The 24,884-nt window shown below is 29.4% G+C and overlaps 1 protein-coding gene across 1 annotated transcript in view; it reads right to left on the bottom strand.

Annotated features, from left to right (window-relative positions):
- The window catches only part of LOC132942463 (uncharacterized), a 148,547-nt gene that overhangs the window by 20,310 nt on the left and 103,353 nt on the right, over nt 1-24,884 (bottom strand). The window contains exon 4 of the mRNA XM_061010863.1: nt 15,654-15,787. Coding sequence (XP_060866846.1) covers nt 15,654-15,787 — 134 coding nt within the window. The remainder of the gene's footprint in view (nt 1-15,653; nt 15,788-24,884) is intronic.

Raw genomic sequence — 24,884 nt, forward strand, 5'->3', positions numbered from 1 at the left:
AATCAGCCGTTTTTAGTTTTTAATGTTCTGCATCGATGGTAATTTAATAATTTATTATAAACTACACACAGTCACCGCCTTTTCTTCTAAACACATTCCATATTGTGATAAATTAGTTTTTATTAGTTTTTCATTATTTTTTCAGTATTTTGAATATTATTTATCGATACATTTTTTTTTTTACGTGTCTATTACATTTTTAGAGCCCTAGTGTGACATAATATACATTACGCAAATGCCAAGGCGATATTTAGATGAAACCATTATTTATATTATTATTTGTTGAAACATTGAATTTATTATAAAATATATGGTTTTAGACATTTTAATAATCAACCTTTTTATTGTTATTAGCATGATTCCTATTGTCGATTTAACACGGAGCGGATAGGGAAACAATTATTAAACATTTCAGATTTATATACTATTAATGTTTTTATTGTGTCTATTATAATTAAACACACCGTATCAGTTTGTTTTTATTGTATTACATCGTATCAGTTTGTTTTTATAGTATTGCAGTATCACTTAGTAAATTAAAGTCCAATATTTTATAATTTAACGACATTACCATACAAAACAAAAAGATCTACTTGAGTAAAAAAAAAATTGACTAAATAATGGAAAGCAGAAACTTCTTTTAAACTTTTTAAATTATTTTTAAAAAAAGGAGGTATAATATAATAGTATATTTTTTAAGTTAATTTCTTTTTTACACTGTTTGAACGATGTTATCACATCCTATACATAGCTTGTAACAACTTATCTCCAACTGATAAATTGTCTACATTATTAATGTATTATATATTATAAACTTTAATGTTTAAGATAATTGAAAAGAATATAATCTTCAAAGATATATTAAAATTTTAAACTATAATAAGAAAACAATTTGTCATAAAGTATGCCAAATTATTGTTTCATTCATGTAGTGAACAATAGTTTGGTTTTGAATAAGTATCTATAGCGTTCTCTTTAAGTTGTCACATATACAATGATAAACATAACTGTCAGAATTTGTAGCAATTTATAGATAAAAACGTTATTTTTTCAGAATGTTTTCCAGTAGGTTTTAAAACAGTTGAATAACTTCAAATTTCTAAGAAAATTAGTGAAATTGTTGTTTAGGTATAGCTTATTTATGATTTCAAGTATAATACTGCTGTAATAAATTATTCTAAATACAATAATCCTCAAATTAACATTAAATTAAATGAAATAAAAAGAACAATGGAGAAATGTAATAATCCAATGTTTCTTGAACGAAGAGACGAAGTTGTATTAAATTGCTTCAGAATAAGTGTATACACTACACACAATATACTCCTTTAATATGAAAAAGGAGCCAATAAGAACATGCCGAACATGCAGGCACGCAGCTATTCAACTTCAATCAAACACATTTACAAATTATCACAGAATGTAAAGACACGCCAGAGGCCCGACAAAATTTCGACATACCCTATGGCATCTTCACGACGCAATGGGCACCGCCGAAGATGCCATTAAAACAATTTTATTATTTATATAATTGTACAATTTAGTCCGGGCAATTTAACCATGCAATAGAAGCCAAAAAAAAAAAAAACAATAATCCCCAGTTCAAATAATTATTTGTTGTCGTTGTGTTATCTTATATATTACTATTCTCGTAGAAATAATCGGAAAAATTAGGTAGATGTTATGGTTAAAAGAAAATGTCGTACGTGCCTATATTTAATATAATTACAGTACGATTACTCAGTTTTTCGGATCACACTGTCGGTATCTACATTCTACAGTTTTATACAGTCGTCTCGTTATGTTTTTTTGTACTCAAAATCCATGTCATTGAAATGCTCGTGTTTATAAAGCCTGACACTAACGAGACCCGTTAAGTAGTCACTTGAACCTTCTCGTGTACAAAAATAAGGAGTTGCAGATTTCGGAAAAAAAATAAATAATAATATGAACCCCTGCATACAGACTTTGTAATTAGTAAATAATGTACACCGATAGTAGAAAGAACCCTCAGGCATTTCAACAAAAACATTTCCCCATAATGAATAGTAATAATAATATAAAAATAATATTTATAACATGTATATTAATGTCACGATTTCGTATACCTACACGATGATAATGGTGTGGGTAAAAAAAAAACTCAACGACTAGAACGTGATGAACTAGACATTTGCAATGTAAGGCCGTAAGGGTGTATAGGTACAGACGAGAGCGTCTTGAAAAATATATATTCGTTAGGTCAAGTGCGGCCCCAAACAAACCATATAATATATTGTCCGTTAATACTCTTAATGATCGTGATTGTCTAATGTCTACTCCAAGAACCGAATTACACTTATGGCTCTAGTGTTTTATTCGAGGAGTAAAATGTTTATCGAAAGAAAGTAATTTTAATGCTTCATTATTAGATATTTAATTATCCGCATCGCAGCATAAACCACTTTTTTGATACTGTAAAAAAAAAATGTAAGAATTATTATGATAATTGTTTATTTAAATATCTGCATTTGGACTTGATACTAGTTATGTTATTTTTGATGTAGTTATTGTTATATAATGGGTACTTATTATTTTATTAATTGTCATTATTATGATAAATACATTTTTTTTTATTTGTGTCCAGTAATTAAATTCAAGATACATAATACATAATATTCTAATAGCTATTATTTTCTAAGTATTCAAAATTAATTTGGAAACAAAAGAAAATTATTAAAATAAAATTAATATTGTTTACTTTTAATTACAAAAACATTATAGTAGTACCTAATTGTTATGAGGTTAATATAACCAACTTAAAATAGCATTATATTCTTATTGAAGTAGTATAAATATTACCGTAGCAATAACAATTGAGACTGTACATAAGTTTATTCAATATGGATCATTGTATCATATGGGTAGCATGAAACTATTTAAATATATCCAATAGCACGTGCCTGGATACCGCAGAGACCATACGTTAATTTGGTGCTCAGATCTTATACCTATATTGATAGCAGTATCACAGTGATTACGAAGTTTCTATCCTTCTATCTAGTATTGTATACAAACGTTAAATGGTTCAAAGTTCACCAACGCAATTAACTGTATTAGGTACCATACTAAAAAACCTCTGTCTACGGTCCCACGGGTGATAATGCCGTTTAACACACATAAACACACTATCAAAATTAGCGACAAATACTATTTATATATTTTAATATATTATCTAGATAATATAATATAACAACAGTCTAGCTAAAGAAATCAAGTCCTCAACTCCTTATAAAAATAAAATAGTTAACCTAAACATCTATATTATTCCACTAAAATTTACTCAAGATTACAATACAGAATTCAGGTGGTCTAGAAAAACTAAAAATAGCCAATAATCCATTAAACGGAGAAATATTTCTTTACACCGAATTGCTATACGCCCATTGAAAAATCACTTATTAATAAAGAACATACTTAACCCAATAATCAACCACATGCCATGTACACTGAAAGTAACAAGAAAAAATGTCCACCATTTTTCGTAATAAATACAAATTATGTCAAACTTAACGCAAACATTTTATCTATATTACACAACGTCTTTAGTTCAATAGATAGCAACAATAAAATAAAAATAAATGTAGAAACAATCGACAACTATTATGAAATTACGAAATATCTGGAAAAAGGTACGATAGTACTTCACAAACAGACTTACAAGTGAAAAGAACTAACAGCCATCATAAATATCCTTCTAATGTCAATCACTGAATTTGAAAACTATGAAGAACCTAAATTGTGAAAAACTATGAAAAACCTAAATTATCGAATAAAGTAATCTACAAGATTAATATATACAAATAATGAAATAAACGATGCGCGACGCCCATTCCACTAGTTGCGACTTATAAGCCTTACTAAATTAGAAAAATGTAATGAATTTTTTAACTTAAAATGTTATTAAACTAAATAATTACTATCTACTGATCCTCAATGGAAATCTAACCATCCACCACAATGCAACAATTGCTTAAAATACAAACACGTTCACAAATCATGCAAATTAAACTCGTAAAATGTGATGACAATTCACCGTTCAAACTGTCCTAAAAAACTCACAGCCCCAACTTAATGGGTAATCTACAACGAACGCCACCCGGCCAATTATTAAGTCTGTACGCATCACGGAGATATATTAAATAAAAAAAAACTAATTAAAACCCCAAGGTCAACCCCGATAGTTAACATAACTACAAAGCCAAGTGAAACAAAATTACACAAAACACCTCAAACGAAAAAGCATTGGAGAAATCAAAAAAAGATTTTCAAAGTTCAAGGTTTTGAGTATTCAAATATTCAATAGATATTTACGTAATTGTATATTCAAAATTTTATCCAATCGTTCGACATTCAATCAAATGAAGAACGTCCAACATTTTTATTTGTAGGTATGTAATAAATATGTATAATTATATATATTTAAAATGTAACATAAGGTTTCTCATAAGTCATAAGTATTGTTCTTATAGTAACCAAAAATCCATCAAAATCAAGAATATTTATTTTGTAATTAAGACACTTGAAACTAAAAAAGTGGGTAAGTAGGTACCACTCTGCTGTACTGCAGGTGTTTAAAAGGGGCAGGTGTTAAATATAAATTGAAAGATATAAAACCATTGATTCTGTCAGACTATATCACTATCATATTTTACAGTATTATTGCTATAGAATTAATTAATTATATTATTAGTAAGTAATAGTTTAATATAGTAGGTTGAATAAATTCTTGGCTATAAAAATTGAACACACATTTTTAACTATCAAATAATTTGCAAATGTCCATGATTTTTGTCAAAATCTGAATTTGAAACGCTCATTAAAAAATGTGTGCCTATTTATTTTTAATATTTAAACAACTATTATAACAATATTCAAGTTATTTGATCGAGTGAAACATTTTTTATTGACAATAGTTTCAAAAAAACTAATAAAAATCGAAAATGGCATATGAATATAAATAGCACAAAAATAGTTGTTTTTTCTTATTTTTTTACCAACGCTTTTGTAAACTACTGGACATTTTTAATTTTGATATTTTCCGCCAGAAAATATAACATTATTTTTCTTTATCGTATACACAGAAACACACATAGTATTGTAAAATAAATACATTTATCGAATCGATCAGAATCTAATATAAAATCAACCACTGAACGAGTTTTTAAATATTATCATAGAAGAATTCATCAAAAACCTACTTCATTGCGTCAAATTATGATTCAGTCCATAATTTTTGTATGTGTATCATTAACAAACAAGATGTTAGGCAAGAAAACTAAACTAGTACTTAAACTAGAATTAACATTAAAGATATAATTTTAGTCAACTTTAATGTAAATAATATTATATCTAGGACGACACCACAATAAGAACACAAAATAAAATCCTAGAAGTTTAACTAAAAGTTCTACAAAAATCTTTCAATGATTTATCACCGTGGTTCTTAACATGAAAACTTATTCTAAATTCCAACAAATGTGAAACAAAGATATTCACCAAAAGTATATAAATCTAGTATAAGCATAAATCAATACTAAGACCAATAATATGGTGCATTAGGGGCTGAATCCGAAAAATAATTAAAAATAAACAGTTTCACAACAACACGGAATTATCCTGCCTATAAAATAGATAACAAATAATTTCAAAAATGTTCACGATGGAATAAAAAAAACCAGAGCAGCTCTTCAATTAAAAATCGGTGAAAAAACCGTCTTCCAAACTTTGATTAAAACCCCACCAACTTTAAGATATCATCTATGAAGATAAACCTCAGAACTCACAAGTAACAAATAATATATTTCTGTATGCATTATAATATGTAATATTTTTATATTATAACATTCCAAAAACATAATATGTTACCTAACTCAATTTATTAAACAATACAATATTTATACTTATACATCCAACAAGTATAAAGTAAAAACAAATATTTTGTTACTTATATTTTTAAATAAAAGATTTATGAAAAAAAGTTTATGACACAAAATATTAATTTATATTTTTAACTGACTGATTCTCATTGCGATCAAATTGAAAATAATAATTCACCACAGCTAACCTGTGCCAAGGTAAACGAAGCGAAAAAATCGTCGACCACTCAGCATAAGACTCGTGACAGGCTACAGGGTTTTTTTTCCTCAATTCATTTTTATTCTTTGAGATAAAATACATTTTTATCACGGAGTAAGTTATTGGTGATTTATTTTAGTGTTTATTAAAAGTTTATTTAAATCTGCCGCTGTCAATGTCCCGTTTGGTGTTCCTCAAGGAGGTCATATTTCTCCCTACTCTTTTCATTATTTGTAAATAGAATGAATAATGCTGTCCAAAATTGTAAATTTCTAATGTTTCATGACGATTTGAAACTTTTCCTTAAAATCGAGTCTGAATCTGACTGAGTTTCCCTGCAGATTATACTAGATTCCCTTAGCTTATGGTTCAGCTCTCTTGGCCTCCAATTTAACACTAGTAAATGACAGTCCATGTGATTTTTTATATGCACACTGAAAGAGTTTAAGCTATCAAGATCCCTAAAACTACTTATTGCTCTTTTGTCCGGTCTTTATGAGAATATGATTCTGAACTCTGTGACCCATTTGCGGTAGTTGATCCTTACCATTTAGAGCGAGTCCAATGACGATTTTTGGCTTCCGCAGCTTTTATGCTGAAAATAGACAAACTTCCGCATGATTACTATCCAGTTTTTCGCATGCTTGAACTTGCCTTCTTAGCTTATAGACGGGTTAGATCTAATCTAGTTCTTTTACAAAGGTTAATTAGTGGTTCAATTAATGCTCCTGCACTGCTCTCACAAGTGAACTTTAAGATCTCGAGTTCCCTTTATGTTCCTAGACATAGACCGCATAGTACCAATTATGGTAGAAACCAGCCGATCAATCATATGATGCGTCTGGGTAACGAGTACCTATTAAATCGTAGCAATTTGTTTTTGTACCATTATGTTATTTTGTATTTTATATGTAGTTTAGTTTATATTGTAATCTCTGTTATAATTATCATATTTTTCTATGCCCAATTGCTAATTATTATTTATAATGTTATATCGTGCGAGAGTTATTGTATTGTTGGGGCTCTGCCTGTTATATATATATATACCAAATAAATCGAATCAAATAATAATTACAATCATTAGAAATTTTCAAAAAATAAATAATTGTTTATACTTATTAGTTATTTAAGAATGTTTATATATTTGAAGAAAATTAAAATTAAAAAAAAAACCAATCGCTCATATTATAAGCTAGTTTAGCTTCACTCACATTGTTACAGTTTAATGATGTATTTATTATTAACCATAAGTTTATAAACAATAATAAAATATGATCACAGATCACCCACATCAATTATTCATATCAGAGTTTTTGAGCAGAGTTTATACCTATAAGAATGGGACTCCAGTGCTTATAGGTTTTGTTCAAAAAAGTAATTGATGAGACGATTATTTTTAAAATGTAAGAAGTATAAAAAATGGCTAACTAATGAATATGACATGAGTTTTAAAATTATAGTCTTAATACATAAGAAACTTACATATGTGTTAAACATATTTCTACAGACATTATATCTACATTCTACAGGCATAAGAACTGTTAATTGTCGTTTTAATGATACAATTAAGATGTATGAAATACCTACTGAACATTAATAGAATTGTAAAAAGTTTTTCAACCAAAAAATAAATATTATTTGTATAAATTATTATCGAATTTTGAATTTTTCTAACGCATATTAGGTACAAACACTGTTGACTAACTTAATTTGATTTCCAACCTAAACAACTATTGCGTCACATATTTGGAGCACCTACTTGTTTTACCAAAATTTGCACAACTGTAACATACTATAAATACATAATAATTGATAAACAATAAAAAATATAAAATATAAATAAAACAAATACAATCTGCCAAAATGGGGTAAACAATAACAAAACCAATCCAAAAGTTCATCGTAACAATAAAAAAATAGGACTTATCTACTAAAACACTGAAAATACCTAATAATATATTTCAGCAGTTTAATAATAAATTGAAAATTTTAACATTGGTGTTAATCCTACCCATAGGCCATAGCCCATAGCTACATTTTATAGCTAAAGAAGAATCCTTTTATGTTCAGAATGTGGAACCCAAGTACCAATCGTACATAAACTATTAACAGAAACAGACTTTATCTAATACAGTCAGGAAAGAAATCAAAACCACATAGGTGCCAGGCCAATTATTATAAGAACTCCTGGGACCATAAATCCTAAAATCTAATGAACCGATGACCTAATAAATATCTTAAAACAAAATATAGAAATGTACAAATTTAGAAATTGAGAGAAAAATTAATGAACATAATTTAAATTAGATATTTATTTTTTGTTGCAACGTTGAAGCATTGGATAAATGCACAAAAAAAAAACTAAAATAACTTATGAATTAGCTCTGTTATATAAGTGTTGAGTACTTGAGTATACCTTGTCATTGAGTAACTTACTATAATGGATGTGTTAAATTTGAATTCAATCATTGCGTGTGAAAACGATTCTGAACGGAGACAGTTAATCGATTGTCAACCTATATTTCTATGCAAAAACAAAGCATAGTTCTAAATACTTTTAAAATGTAATTATGTATAGGTATTATTAATAATATACACAGTGACAAAAAGTTTCACTTCCTTAAGAATAATATCTTTTGAATTACATCAACATAGCTTTACTAAGATCGTTAATTTTCGTATAAATTTCGTATAACTTCAAATGTCTATAAAAATAAAATTATGCTTATGTATTTTGTTCATGTTTTTGAAAAACACATTATGAGAAACCTTGAATTAAATTTAAACTTAAATTACTTAAATTTAAAATTTTATATATTTTAGATTCTGAGTGGAGCGATGAATGTATTGATGTTATAATGATGATAGTCTTTTTTCTGTCAGTTAACATTTTTTATACTAGAAAAAATCTTTTGATTTTCAACTTAAGCTAATTTTCTGGGGGGGGGGGGGGGGGATTAAATATAGTTGGTACTTTTAAAAGGCTTAAATTGAAAATTCTCAGTAATTTTAAACCATCTTATAACTTACAATTTGAAAAAAATCGTCCATCTTTGCTATTCCTAAAATACATATAATCACTTTCAAATTTGTATTAAGCATTTTGAATTTCCAGTGGGCGAGGGCTGCATTTTACCAACAATTGTAAAAGCCTACCTACTTGTGCAACAAATTACCCATACAAGTTTTTTTGTCACACTCCTTCTTATAGGTATATACAATTGTTCTCGCTGTTCTTGGCGTCTAGATACACCAAAGCTTCATCCAGAACAGCACGGGAAAAACAAATAGAATCATCGATTAAATAGTTTTGTTGTACAGTATTTTTACGTTCAAAGTTTTTTCGATAAAAATGTTTGTGCTCAAAATCCAACTATCCTATCCATAATACCTCCACTTCTGCTTGCGAAGTACGAGTTGTAGATATAAATAAAATTCTTTCAGGCTTTCTAGTCAACTTTAAAACTATTATTAATTCACTAATTGAAATTCTTACAAAAGTAATATCCAGCAGCGTCTATCTAGATTATTAAATATACAAAATGCCTAATAACAGAACAAATAACTCAGTCACCGAGAAATCACTATTAATACTCCAATTCAATGCTTATGGTTTAAAAACCACGTGCATGAACCCGAAACTGTCCTAAACAATAAACGTACTGAAACGCATTTCGCTATAAATATGCTACTCTCTACATTCCAGGTTACAGACTGATAAAAAAAAAGTCACCGATATAACACGGTTGTGTCGCAATATTTATTAAATCTTAAATTATATTTCAATCACTTACTAGCTTTTATCATGATTATTTACAATATTGTGCCATATTACTTAATTTGAACAATATTTCACTCACTATTGCGGCAGTATACTATAATCCCCCCTTAATAAGAAACATAATATTGTCTGAATACTTCGATGCATTCAAAAACAATTTCATTGTAGACGCCAAGCATCAGTCACGGGGATGCCGTACTAATAAACCACGGGGCATAGTGCTTTATGACTTTGCAGCTTCTAAACATTTCAAGGTTCTTGCCTATCCTGGTATATATTTTGGACATCTTGGTTTCAAAAATTCCCAACAATCTTATTTACTGCTTTGCTACAAATATTTTGGATTTAAATTCTGACCGCTCGTCAGTTTTAACCCTTAATATCATATCACTATTTTGTTGAGGCCCCCCAAAGCTCTTTAATCATACCACATTACTGAAAAACATATACTGCCTGACACCCAATTTGGCTTCCATGCCTCATATTCGACAAGACACAACTTCATAGAGTGGTTGTGCAATATTCTACTCCCTGGGAAAATACTGCACATGCGCATGTCTGGTTATATCACAGGCCTTCGATCATATTTGGAACGATGGTTTGCTATTTAAACTTAAAATATTTCTCCCTCCAGCATACTACTTACTCATAAAATCTTATCACTCAAATCGACATTTTAAATTTAAATGGAAATTCATACCGGTCCTTCCCTTTCTCACATAGCTGCTATAAACGCTGGCGTGCCTCAAGGAGGCATTTTCTCACTTATAATTTATAACAAATATGCGTCAGACCAACGCAACTCTCCCTACATCTGTGGCTGTATATGCACATGATAAGGTGTTAATTTCTAGTAAAGATAATCCTCTCACTACTTCATTAAATTTACAAAACCACATCCACTCAATGGAAAGCTGGTTTACAAAATACATTTGTATAAAATTAATAAATAAAACTTATTTGGATACATTTGTCCAAATAAACCGACACATACTACTTTTACTCTTATACATGCCCCTTGTCCCAACGTCCCTTTATATGAAAGCCCGATCACCTACTCTCCAGTAGTCAAGAACCTCGGCCTCTCTTTAGATTAAAGACTATCTTGGGCCTCTTACATCAAATCCAAAGGGCTGACATTAAATAACTGATTACGAATGCTGAAAACTATATTATGTAATAATAAATACTTTTCTATAAATTTTAAGCTTCTCATGTGTAAACCCCTACTTAAACCTATCTGACTCTACGGAATTCAACTCTGGTGAAACACAATCAAGTCAAACTTAAACAAAATTTAAACCTTTTAAAATATTGCTCTAAGAAAACTATCAAGTGCCCCTTTTTATATATCAAATCTCACACTCTACACAGATCTAAATCTAAATACGCTAAATGAAGACGCAACGCTTTACTATAAAAAGTTTTATAACAGGATAACTACTCATACAAATCATCTAATTAAAAATCTAGCATCTGCTACCATCAATCTGGACCCAGCAATCTTTCAAGCCTCAAGGCGACTTAGCGTAAGTGGTGTCGAGATAATTTATGTAACTAACGCACGCTAAGCTCCTTAATTGGAAGTGTCATCACTGGGTGGCTTCCTTTATTATATGCCCATGTTATTTTCTACCTATAGCAAATATCCTCATTGTGTCAACTGATACAGATTGTATACCTATAGATAACGTATAAAAAAAAAATTAAAAATGTTGTCTTTATACGTTTTGTCAGAAACCATTTTAGTATTCAAGATTTTCACATTCAGGTTTTGATGGAAACAATTATTTCTGTGTTAAAGATATTGACGTAAATTTGTATTCAAGAATTCATCAATCAATATTTTGATGTTAGAGATTTTGACTTTCGATGTTTGCTGTTCAATCATTTGAAGGCCACCCATAATGTTAACACATACATAATCTAAAAAAACTAAAGAAGTCAAAAGTTCCAAATGTTTATTATTACAAAAAAAAAGTCTAAAATATTTGGAAAATCATATTAATTTTAGAAAAGATCATTATAAATATTTGGTGATAAAATTCAAGTTACTCGTTTTATATTTACTATAGAAAAAAATAAAACCGATTTTTGTCTATAATTAAACTAGTTTCCAAGTAATTGTTTTTTATTCTTCCAGATTATTTTTAAAAGTATTTAATATTTTTATTTACAAAACCTACAATCCCCTGTCCAAAATTACCAACCAGATCCAATTTTGTACCAGAAACCATACTCTATGTCAAAAATTGAAGCATTTATATTGCATCAAATGGTGATGAGAGCTATAGACGAAAAAAAATTGCATTGTAAAACTAATACATTCATCGTTTCGCTACAAAAATTTTGCTCTAAATTCAAAAAACCTGTAAGTATTATGACCCTGAAAATGACTTTAGAAAGCAGATGAAATGTAGTTTTTAGTAGTATAGACAGTAGTTTCTAATGATTGTTATTATGTACTTCTGGTTTAATGGTAATAATAATAATTAATACATTCCTATTGAACTACACATAATTAAAACAAATACCTCGCAAAATTATATTTTCGTAAAGTTCCGTTGGTAAATTGTTGTAGCTTTTGACCAAGTACGTATAATTGGTATGCAGAAAGTTAGAATCTCGCAAGAGAACTTAATGGCAGGTGTTCAAAATAATATACCCAACATTGCATTTTCAAATTAACATAATAATATGGATATTTTCTGTACTAAACATTTAGATTAAACCAACACCTGACCAAATGATTATAATTAAAAGGATAGATATCAAATAATAATGCAAAACGGAATATGTCATCATATAAAAGCCAACACAAAATACTCCTGAGTAAAATATAAATGCATTTTTGTTAACTGAGCACCTCCAAAAACTTGTTTTTCCAAGTCACACAGATATATAAACTATAAAGTATGTACGAATGACAAGACACAAAGTCAGGACCTTGGTGTTAACGTTATGACATGCTTAATAAATAAGTAATAATAATAAAAACATGTGCATTTAATGAAGCTATTAATCATGGTATTAAAAAAAAATCCTACATGTGAACCTCTATGTAAGGAGCTTCCAGACGTTTCTGTAAAAAAAATATTTAGTTTACTGTATTTTATCACTGTGCTTAGAGAATTTATTGGGGAATTTTAAAGGCACTACTTTAATTATAAACCAAATATTTGATCCTGTAAAGTGCTATATAAAACCTTTTAGCATTCCTTTTATCCAAAAATGGGTTCACAGAAAAAAAAAATCATCATTGTGAAATCAATACATTCTTTGATTACCTACTTACACACATTCCAGAATTTATAAATTAATGATGAGTCAATATAGTAGCCGATTTATGGGAGAAGGTATGTCCAATATAATATTTGTTTTTGCGTACATACATGTTTTTAAATAAAACATAACGTTAATGACGTAACTGACCATTATTAGTTTGTTATAAGCTTATACTTAAAATATTAATACATATTTACTATTGCTTAAGAATTAAAGGTAATTATAGGATTCTAATCATTCATCAACCATGGAACATTCATAACTATCACTTTACTAAAATGTATATAAACTCATGACAAATTAGATAGGTATCATCACAGTATTTTGGTACACATCCTCCGCTCTTTACTTCGCCATTATCGTAGTTCTCCACTTCCTATTGGCTGTTAATCATATACATACATATATAACATAGAACAAAATCAACCAATGAGAAGTGGAGAACTACGATATAGGCCGTATCTACTGCGCAAAACTGGTACAACTGTGATGACACTTATCTAATTTGTCATGTATAAACTGAACATCATAATGATAACAATTACATTATAATTGATCTGTTTGATGTTTCCGATTAACCTTGTAAAATTATTGTTTTAATATGATGTAATCAGAACTAGGAGTTAATGAAAATTATAGTAATCAAACAGAATTGAATGTCTATAATTTTGTTGGCCAGGGAAGTAGGTAGTAATAACAAATTGATAATTTTTTGGAAAAGCGATTTTTCTTTTGAATATGATGAAATGTTTTTCTATGTACAAGATAATCGTCAGTTCAAACTTCAAACTACATAATAACGAATCGTACATTTAAGTAATTTAAATAATTCATGTTGTATACTTTATTACATTTTAGATATACGACATTTAGGATTGAGAGTTCAGTTTCAGGTTGTCCATCTGACGGATATGTACGAATCTCTCATCTACATAATTTTACATGAATACATTTTTCCATGCGTATGGAATGTAGATTACCTAGTTCATTTGTGAACAGAATGATAATTTCAATGACGAATAAACCTATTTAGTTTTTATTCTTCAATGGTTTTAAGCATAAATATTTTCAGATACCTAAAAATTATCCTAGCTAAAAACATGCACATTAAAGTATATTATGTTAATATCACATTAGGTACATTAATTTAATTTAACTTTTTAATACGTTGTATCCTAAATAATAGATATAAGATAACTAGGATCATAGTGTTGTATTATTATTACAAACTAGTAAGTATTTCTGTAAAAATCATATTATTGGAAAAAATACATTAATTGCCAAGTAGGAAGGTATAATAATATGTATTTCTTAGTTTAATTTAACTTAGATTTTATTCCTCAGAGTACACAATCAGTTTTGGTTATTTTGTATTTTAATGTAATCCCACGCACCTATTTACAACCAGCATCTAGGAGTAACGCATTATTATTTTAAATATAACATGTAATAAACATTATTAATGTACAAATTACATACATCACTTGTAGGTTGTAATACGCGTATAATAATATGTATATTATGTATAAAGCTAATAAATACACACCTAATGGTTATTAACTTTTATTAAAATACCAGCTGGCACGGCAATAATGGTTTGCTATTGCTAGGTTTTTGTGATTGTTCGTCTCTTTTTGGGCGGTACACGCTGTGGAAGCAATGTCTTTTTAAGTGTAAATTATATTGTATTTTAATTTATAGCCATCCCAACCGGCGTTGTCCGTGAGATTCACTTGTGATTATCCGAGCACTATATTATGAGGTAGGCAGTCTACCTGCGGTATATCGCGGACCCCGCGTGGCGCGTATACGTAAGTGTATAACCTCCCCGGGTCGGACCTCTTGTTTACCTTTTATTTACCTATTTCTGTACCAAATTTCATCGCAATCGGATGAACGGTTTAGGAATGCATTAAGGACATTGAAACATTTTGCGTGTCTTATATAATATTATATAGATAGTTACTATAGTTGGCTACTAACTATTTAAATACATACATCTAAAATCAACTATTGGTTATATTATAATATAACGTGGCAACCATAATCTCATAAATTATACATCAGATTATTATTATTATTATTATTATTGCGTACGACCTTCGGTACTATAAACTATATCAAACATCGTGGGACAATAAACGTACAAAAGAAAGCTGATAATCTATTTAAAAAAATATTGACATTATAATTTTAAAATTATGTCAAATATATAAAAAAAAAATTATAGAAGTTGCTATGCATCAGTGGCGATGAGTAGGCTGCACATAGTATAACCGCACTTCCCACCCACGAGATAAGTTTAAATTGTTTAGATAATGACATGCATATGAATCAAAATATACACACAAAACTCTAAAGTCATGAATAATTGTCATGATATAAAAATAAATCATTTTTAGAACCGTAAAAATAGAAGAATCATATTTTCATCGTTAACTATAAACAGTAGTCTCATTACTGTACTCACTTGCGTATTGTTTAAAGAGAACGTTAAACTGGCTGCAGGTTTAGAAGCTGGTGACGTACAATTTGCTATTAAAGTATCACCTGGATCATATTTGTCTTTATCCGTCACAATTAATGGTTTTGATTTTGGTAGTTCTGAAACAAAACAAAATTATAATTACATGAAATGTTTCTGTAGCACATAAAAAAATACTTATGTTGTTTTTCAGTTGAGTAAGTAATATAATTTTTCTTTTAGATTACAACTTACAAACGCAATACAAATGTAAACAAAACTTTAAAAAAAATAATTGCGTAAATAAAGAAAAATTATAGGTACCTATTAATTGTTATAGTTATAAATATCATATTATGATCTTAAAACAACCCCTAAACTTACAAAGAACGATTACTTTTATGAAAAATTATTAATAAAATAAGGATAAGTTAGGGTTGACAGTTTTTTCGGTATACCATCTATACCGGTTCAAATACCGCTGCAACGGTATACCGCAATACCGGTTCACACCTAATACCGGTACATACCATGATACTGTAAGACCAGTACATATTGTAATAACTTTTGGTGATGATTTTCCGGTATCACGGTTTTCCGGTTTGTGCCGGTATTACGGTATACCGTTCCATACCGGTACCGAATCTAATACCGTAATACCGGTTTCCGATTTCAATACCGCGGTCAACCCTAGGATAAGTTAGATATGTAATATACTAATGATAAATTACATTTAACCATTTAACGGACATACATTTTCCACCACTCGTACAAAGAGTTTGGAAACCAATTTTAAATATTTAAATCAATATAGGTATTCATGTTAATCAATTGGAAGGTCAGCAGATCTAATTCAAATTATAATTCAGTTATTTTAGTACAATTGTTTTGTAGTAATATAATATATGACTATAATGGCCTCGCTTTTCCAAGGTATAAAAATTAAAATTTCCAAAAACGGTTAAAATGTATTTTTTTTTTCTTAAATTCATAAACAGAATTTCTGTAAAATTGTATGGTTTTTACGCTTTGATAACAAATACTAATTTATTTTTTATTTTTTTTGACCATGGTTAAAGGGAGGCTATTAGTCATTTATACATTAAAGGGAGCCCGCTCGCTCCAGTCGGTCGTGTTTTAAGGAAATTAATATTATGTTATGCAATTTAAAATTATGACATCAAAGTGACTTGTAAGTTTGTCGTGTGTGCAAAGTAAAAGATCATTAGTATGTGTGAGTTTAATATGTAATCTTTTACGGTTAATATTTCGTAGAAATTATTATAGGTCGTTATTTATATTCGCCGTCAATTAACTTACGTACGCGCAGGCAATGGCAATGATATTAAATAAATTTTATAAACTTTTTTAAATTTAAAAAAAGAGGATTTTACTTTTTAGATCAAGAAGCCAGACAAAACTGACGGAATTTGGTTTGACGGATTTAAATTTTTAAAACTGACTTTCATTGATTAGGTACCAAGTTTACTAATCGTCGGTCGAGGCAATTTTGAATATTTATTTTTTTCAGCTGTGATATCCATGAATAAAAATATGATATTTTTGTATTTATATTGTTCATTATGACACTATCAATAATTAGAATATAAATATAATCACTTCTGGTCAAACTTGTTAACCAATAATAATCCGTTTTAAAAATTAAAATCCGTCAAACTAAATTCCTCCAAATTGGTCTGGTTTTTTGGTCTAAAAGTCATTTTTTTTTATCGACTGGAGCAAATCTGCACTACAATATCTGCATTATATTTCGCACTACATCTACTTATTTTCCGATTTATTAACAATATACTCTGTTCCACGAGAGAACGGGTTATGCGCTCCCCTCACCCTCTCCCACTCCCGCGTCAGCTGTTATCGAATCCAGTTCTCCTATGGCAGTTTTTCGCATGTTCTCCCGTGGAAAAGAGTATATAGCAATAATAATTTGTAATAATATATGTTTAGCTATAGGTAGTTATATTTTATATTTAACTGAAATAAGTAAGAACTAACAGATGTAATAATTTTTATCCTCAATTCTTTTTAAATATATAATTCGTATGATTTTTTTTTTTTTTGATAATAAATTAAAATAAAAATGTTTGTATTAATAAGAACAAAAGTTATTAAATAGGTAGGTAGTTTAATTACATAATATTATTAAACCAGTTAGTATTGGGTTGTATCCTGACCTTGCAACCTGTATACAGGGTGATTTATTAAGCGTAAAACATTCATTATCTCAAAAAATATTAATGTTTTTGAAAATATTTTTTTACATAGTTTCAAGTTGTTAAAAAAACATTTTTATTAAAAAATTATATTTTTAAATATTGTTATCCTTATATTTTTTTAAGGTTTTTACTTTTTTGAATGAGACAGCATAGAGTTTTATTTTCATTTTCCAAAGCAGAATATTTTTCTAAGTATTTTAATACATAAATATTGAATTTAGGACGAGTAGTTTATGAGTTATAAGTATTTAAGGTATAGACAAGCGGAGTAGTGGACACACATTAGCGGGGTAACCCCATACCAACCCACTCCGCCCATTTAAACTTTAAATGCTTATACCTCATAGACTACTCGCCCTAAATTAGATTTTTATGAATCAAAATACTTAGAAAAATATTCTGCTTTGGAATATGGAATATAAAAAACTCTATGCTGTCATTCAAAAAAGTAAAAACCTAAAAAATTATATAGATAAAAAATATTTAAAAATATAATTTCTTAATAAAAAAAATAGCTTTTTTAACAACTTGAAACAATGTAAAAAAATATTTTCAAAAACATTAATACTTTTTGAGATAATGAGTGTTTTACGCTTTATGAATCACCCTGTATATATTATAGCTATATAGGATAAGCCATAGTGTGTTTATAATAATGGCACACATTTAAAAATAATGTACAATCTCACAATCTATGATTGTGTTTTTATTTTTGTAGGTGGTATAAAAAGCTTTATAAATAATTGTTATAAATTGTAATGATAATGGTTGTAAAAATGTCAAATAAATCGTCTAAAGTAATTCTTAAGTCCACGCATTTATTGTGTATTTGTGTATACGACGTATACGTACATAGATCACTTTAATAAAAAAATCAGACCATGAAATGTTCACATGTTTTAATTATTATCTTCGGTGTATAATGTACATCAAGTTTGAGATAAAATTATCAGAATAATACTATTTTTTAAATTGTTATTGTTAGCTCCACAGAAGAATAATAAAGCTATTATTGGACCTGACTATAGTAACTATATGCACAATAAATTATTAAAATATGTGAATATAATGCAGAATATATTAAATTAAACCATAAAACTATAGAATTGCAGACTAAAGATTTACCATAGGTACTAAAAATATATAAATATAATATGAGCCATGAGCGTGTTTGTATAAATATTTTTTTTTATAACATATTATAACCATGGATCTAAGTCTCATTTTATATTTTATATTTTTGATATATTTTATTTCAAATAAAATATCTTCTGATGCTTATGAGAATTTTTTGGTATTGTGATAATGATTTTTAAACAACAATTATATATTAAATTTCAAATTATTTTTGTGTGATTTAGTTTTCATCATATAAAAAATTAGTACAATGTTTAAAATAATGCTTTAAGAATGTACAACAAATCAATCTGAATTAATATTTGAACGTAACAAATGCTAAATTCAATATAATATGAGTTGTAGTTTGTAGAGAATCTTAATGGATTAAAAAAGTAGAATTAGATTTTAAATTTCCAATGTTCAACTTTTCGAACAACTTTGAGTGACTTATATTAGTTCACTTTTAACTAAACTAACTGTATTAATTATGATCATCTTATTTTATTAGAAATTCAAAACATGAAAATGTTTACAAAAAAAAAAAAAATAATAATGTGAAACCAATAACTTTGATGATTGAAACCTAAAAATATTCAAAAAAGTTTTGGAAATATATTTTATAAAATGTAATATATATATTATATATAGGTATAAATATCATATTTTTCATATTTTTTTTACGTATGACGTACTTACTTCGATTTCCTAAGCATTTCTATACAAACTTTTTGTGATATTGAATTTCAGACATTTTACCTACCTATGTCATATTATATAAAAGTTTGATCATAATAAGTTATAATTAAAGTTAAATAATTAGTTTTTAAAAATTAAAAGCTTAAAATATTTATATTTTAATTTTTAGTTAAAAATTGACTAAAATAATAAAGTAAATAATTAATAATTCATAACTATCAATACTGACGTGTATATCAGTTTTAATTATTTTTTATTTTAACCCGTATTGAAGATAATTTATCTATTTTTGAATTTCTTCTTTACTGATTATTTTCTCTTAAAATTATTCTCTTCATTAGCATAATTTTAGGCATATGATTTATTAGCATTTACTAAGATCTATCCGAATAGTTGAGAATAAAATATAAAAATCTCAAAATAATGGATGAGCTGATTTGTTATTAAGGAATTTGTCTTACTTTTTATTAGGGAAATCAATAATTTGTAAATAGTAGAATTTTGAAAGTAAATTAATTTTTTTTTTAATTGTTCGCTCAGATAGGTAGTTACGCAAGGGCAAAATAGTAGTTTTGGTTATTATGTGTAAGCTGCAGACTGCCCTACTTTGTTGAAAACTTAACTATAGATAAACTAAAGCTAAACACTGATTTAAACTACCTATAGATGTATATTAAGAAGTATAAATATATAAGATTATATTTGTTTTACTACAATATCCACACTTAGGCTACTTAGCACACAATTTACGTGAGTTGCTACGAAAATAAGAAGTACCCTAATATAGACGATTTATTTTTAGTATTGTTGGAAAAACTATTTTTACATAACCATAAAGTTAATTTTAAAAATAAATAGGTAAATAAACACGTCTATACGCTAAAAACCTTTGTAGTTGTAGCGAATAGTAAAGTAATTTTAGGATTTAAATACATCTGAAACTAAACATTAAAAAATTCTGTTTTGGAAAATTAATAAACATAGTTTTTGCTATTAACATTTGTAATTTTAGGTAAAAAAATTTTAGTTATGTATACTGAAGGAGCTACATTATTTATAATCATTTTATTATATCTACAACAATTTATTCAATTACAAATATTAAAATATAATAAATTGACTTCGAGTCTTCAGTGTTGGCATCAATATAATATTGTAAATCGTTTGAAATGTATTCATACAAATATCAGAACACATCATAAAATATAATATTTTGGTTTTTAAGGTTGACATTTTACCCAAAAATATAAAATATACAAACTGGATAAAACTGGATAAAATACTACAGTCAATTAGAGTGATAAACAAATAAAGCATTGTTCGATATAATAATAATATGTTGCTTTTAAAAAAATAAAATGGTACAGTTTAAAATTATTGATAACTTCGTACTATTCGCTATTAATATTTTTAATTGATACAACCAAAGAAGTTTCATATAATAAATTTCGATTTAAAACGTTTTGTGTACCTACTATTACGTACCACATTATACCATATATTTTGTTTGAAATGTTTATAATTTGTGGTCCGGTATGCATATAAATGATAACATTGTTGGGGTAATAAGAATTCTAAGATCTATATTATTAACTCTTAACTCACCTGACAATAGGTAGACAGTCATATCATGATGAAGCACATGTTATTATATTATATAATTATTTAATTATTATCCACTGACGTCGGTTATTGATATTCTTAGGTAGCCAATAAAAGTAGTTATTAATAGAGGTAATACCCAACGCTGGGCAAGTTAATGATTTTTTTTTTAACCAAGTTAAGTTAAGTTAATATGCACCAATAACAAAAAGTTAAGTTAAAAGTTAATTTAACTATAGGTTAACTCAGTTAAGTTAAAAAGTAATACACACTTTTTGTTAACTTTTTATTAAGTTAAAAAAAAGTTAATTTGTTTATACAACGCTAGCGTACTTAATTTTTTTCCAATTCAAAACTAAATTATAGAATATAGTGTTAATACTTCATACAGCATTTCCATATAAGTTAGATTCGAATGATATAAATTTTTAACTTTAAACAATTTATAATACATATTTTTTGACATGAAAATGAAATAGACTGAAATAGTGAAATATTATAAAATTAAAAACAAAATAAATTAACTTAACTTACTTCTTAAAATGAAAAATTAACTCGTTAATTTCACGTTAATTAAGAAAGAAATTTAGTAAGTTAACAGTTAAGTTAATTAAAAGCCAAAAGTAACTAGTTAAGTTAATGCCCAACTGGTTTATATACAGGGTTGTGGTTCAGTACCACGAATAGGTTAGGATGTCACAATGACAAGTATAAAATTTATTAATATGTCTTAATGACAAAGTTGATAATTTATTTTTATATGTCTTAATGACAATTACATTGATATAACATATTAGGTTTAATAATAAACATGATTTTTAAATTACAATAAAATAAAAAATAAAATACGGACTAACGCACTATGCCTGAGTAAAAGGCCGCGACGACGAACGCACTGACGGGGAATCACGGGGGGTCAAGTCGGACTGGTAAACAGTCGGAACAATGCCGGAATAGCTCCAACTATTGCCCCAATGACTGTGGGCGGCCGATCCAATGCCGGAATTTCTCCAACTATTCGATCACTGGCCGCACCACAACCGTCCGACGAGGTTCCGTCAAAGCTGGGGGAGTCCGTTTACCAGCAAAGCGTAAGTCTGCCCGGGTGGGTCTTACTACAATGCTGGTAAGGGAATGGTTGTTCGTTCGTCGTTCGCACAGCCTTTTATATGTGCGTTGTCGGCGATAACACTGCTCCGGTCCCGTGTTCTGTGACAGACTTGAACAGGTAGGTGCCGTGTTCTGTGACAGAATTGAACCGGAATAGTGTAATCGCCGAAAGTTGCGAATAATAATAATGGTAAAATATGGATATACGATAAGATACGATATTAACAATATTAATAACAATCGTAATAATTAAAATAATAATAATAATAGTATCAATTAAAAATAATAATAGTAATAATAATAATATAGATAAGGTGAGTACAATTTGGCGTAAACATCCTGCCCACCTTAAATGCGTTCAGCGTTTAACAGGTTGGAAGTGGACAGAGTTTCACGATTGGTCTCTTGATGATTCCGGTGCTGGTTTGGACGGTAGCAACTCGAACAATCCCATCTTGGCCGGGGTGCACCTGGAGAATCCGACCAAGTTTCCATAGAAGTGGAGGTGTTGGTTCTCGTATTAGGACCAAGGTATTGGTTTTCAAGTTGTCACTATGGTTTGTCCATTTGCTGCGTCTTTGGAGAGTTTGTAAATACTCGTTTTGCCATCGTTTCCAGAAGTGGACTTGGAGGTCCTTAATTAGTCTCCAACGTTGAAAATGAGATAGAGGGATTTTCTCTAAATTAGGTTCGACAGTGGCTGTACTGGACATAAGAGTGAGAAAGTGACTTGGAGTAAGGGCCTCAAATTCGGATGGATCAGAACTTAGGGCACCCAGTGGACGTGAGTTTAAAGTAGCTTCAATGCGACTCAGCAATGTGCTCAATTCTTCGTATGTTAGTCGTTGCAACCCAAGGGTTCTGTATAACAGTGTTTTGACTGATTTGACCCCAGCCTCCCATAATCCTCCAAAATGTGGTGCGGAAGGGGGGTTAAAATGCCAACTGATATTCCGAGCCGTTAGATATGCCTGACACTGATTCTGATACTCCTTGGAATGGGTGAATTGATCGACGGGCTGTAATAGGTTAGCCGCCCCCTTGAAATTTGTTCCGCAGTCACTGTGTATTTGTTCAATCGGTCCGCGTCTGGAGATGAAACGACAAAACGCCATCAGAAAGGTTTCGGATGACAAATCTGAGGCCACTTCCAAATGTAATGCCTTGGTTGTCATACACACAAATAAACAGATGTATGCTTGACTGGGCACCGTTCGACGTGTTGTAGAGGACTTTAAAATGATTGGGCCGGCATAGTCTACGCCTGTTGTCATAAATGGTTTTATCTGTTGCAGACGATATTTGGGCATGTCACCCATAAAAGGCTGTGGATTGCGTGGGCGCGTCTTGTAGCAAGCAATACAGAGTCTTAATCGGGATCTAATGACTTGGCGACCAGATATTATCCAATACTGTTGTGCAATTATTGTTTGCAGAGTAGTGGCACCGGGATGTTTGTGTTCTTTATGAAAATCATCAATGAGTAGGTTCGTTAGTCGGTGGGAACGTGGCAGAAGTATTGGATGCTTCTGTGCATATGGAATCGGTGCATGATTTAGACGACCACCAACACGTATTATTCCGTGATCATCTCGAAACGGACTGAGTTTTCGTAATTTGCTAGTGTTTGCATAGGAGTAATTACCTGTTTTGTCAAACTCATCCGAAAATGATTGCCCTTGTACTGTTCGAATGATCCGTTGCAAGGCATCTACTTGTTCATGAGGAGACAACTTTATGGTTATTGGTTTAGATTTGGTAAAGATTCTTGAACAGTATGCGACAACATGTATGATTGTAGCGAGTGATGAATATTTATTTAATAGATCTTCGAGGACAGTCTGATGTAGTGTGACTACTAGAGTAGTTTTACGTTCTTCCGAATTTGTCGTATCAGGATCGTTGTTGATAACTGTTGGTGGCCATGTATTATGGTCTTGATAGAGAAATCTGGGACCAGACCACCAGAGTGGATGATGAAGAACCTCAGATGGATAGAGCCCCCTTGAGGCACAGTCAGCAGGGTTGTCATTTGTGGGAACATAACGCCATATAGATGGTGGTGTAAGTTCCTGTAGTTGACTTGTACGATTGGCGACGAATGTTGCCCAACGATGAGGCGATGATTTTATCCAAGACAGAGCGGTGGTTGAGTCAGTCCACGCGTGCATTGTAGTGATGGATATAATTGAAGCGAAAATGTGATGGACTGAATGCAACAACTTTGCAGCAAGTAGCGTTCCGCAAAGTTCCAACCGTGGAATGGTGACGTGTTTAAGTGGAGCTACCTTTGATTTTGCTGTGATGAGGTGACACTGTATCGTGGAACCACTAATACAACGCAGATACACGACTGCAGCATAACCCTTTTCTGAGCTATCGGAAAATGTATGTAACTCATATGTTGGATGCCCATCTATCGTGATTCGACGAGGAATAGTTAATGTTTGTATGCTTTTAAGCTCCTGTTGAT

The sequence above is a fragment of the Metopolophium dirhodum genome, chromosome 4 (assembly GCF_019925205.1).
Source record: "Metopolophium dirhodum isolate CAU chromosome 4, ASM1992520v1, whole genome shotgun sequence".
In the NCBI taxonomy this organism is placed as follows: domain Eukaryota; kingdom Metazoa; phylum Arthropoda; class Insecta; order Hemiptera; family Aphididae; genus Metopolophium; species Metopolophium dirhodum.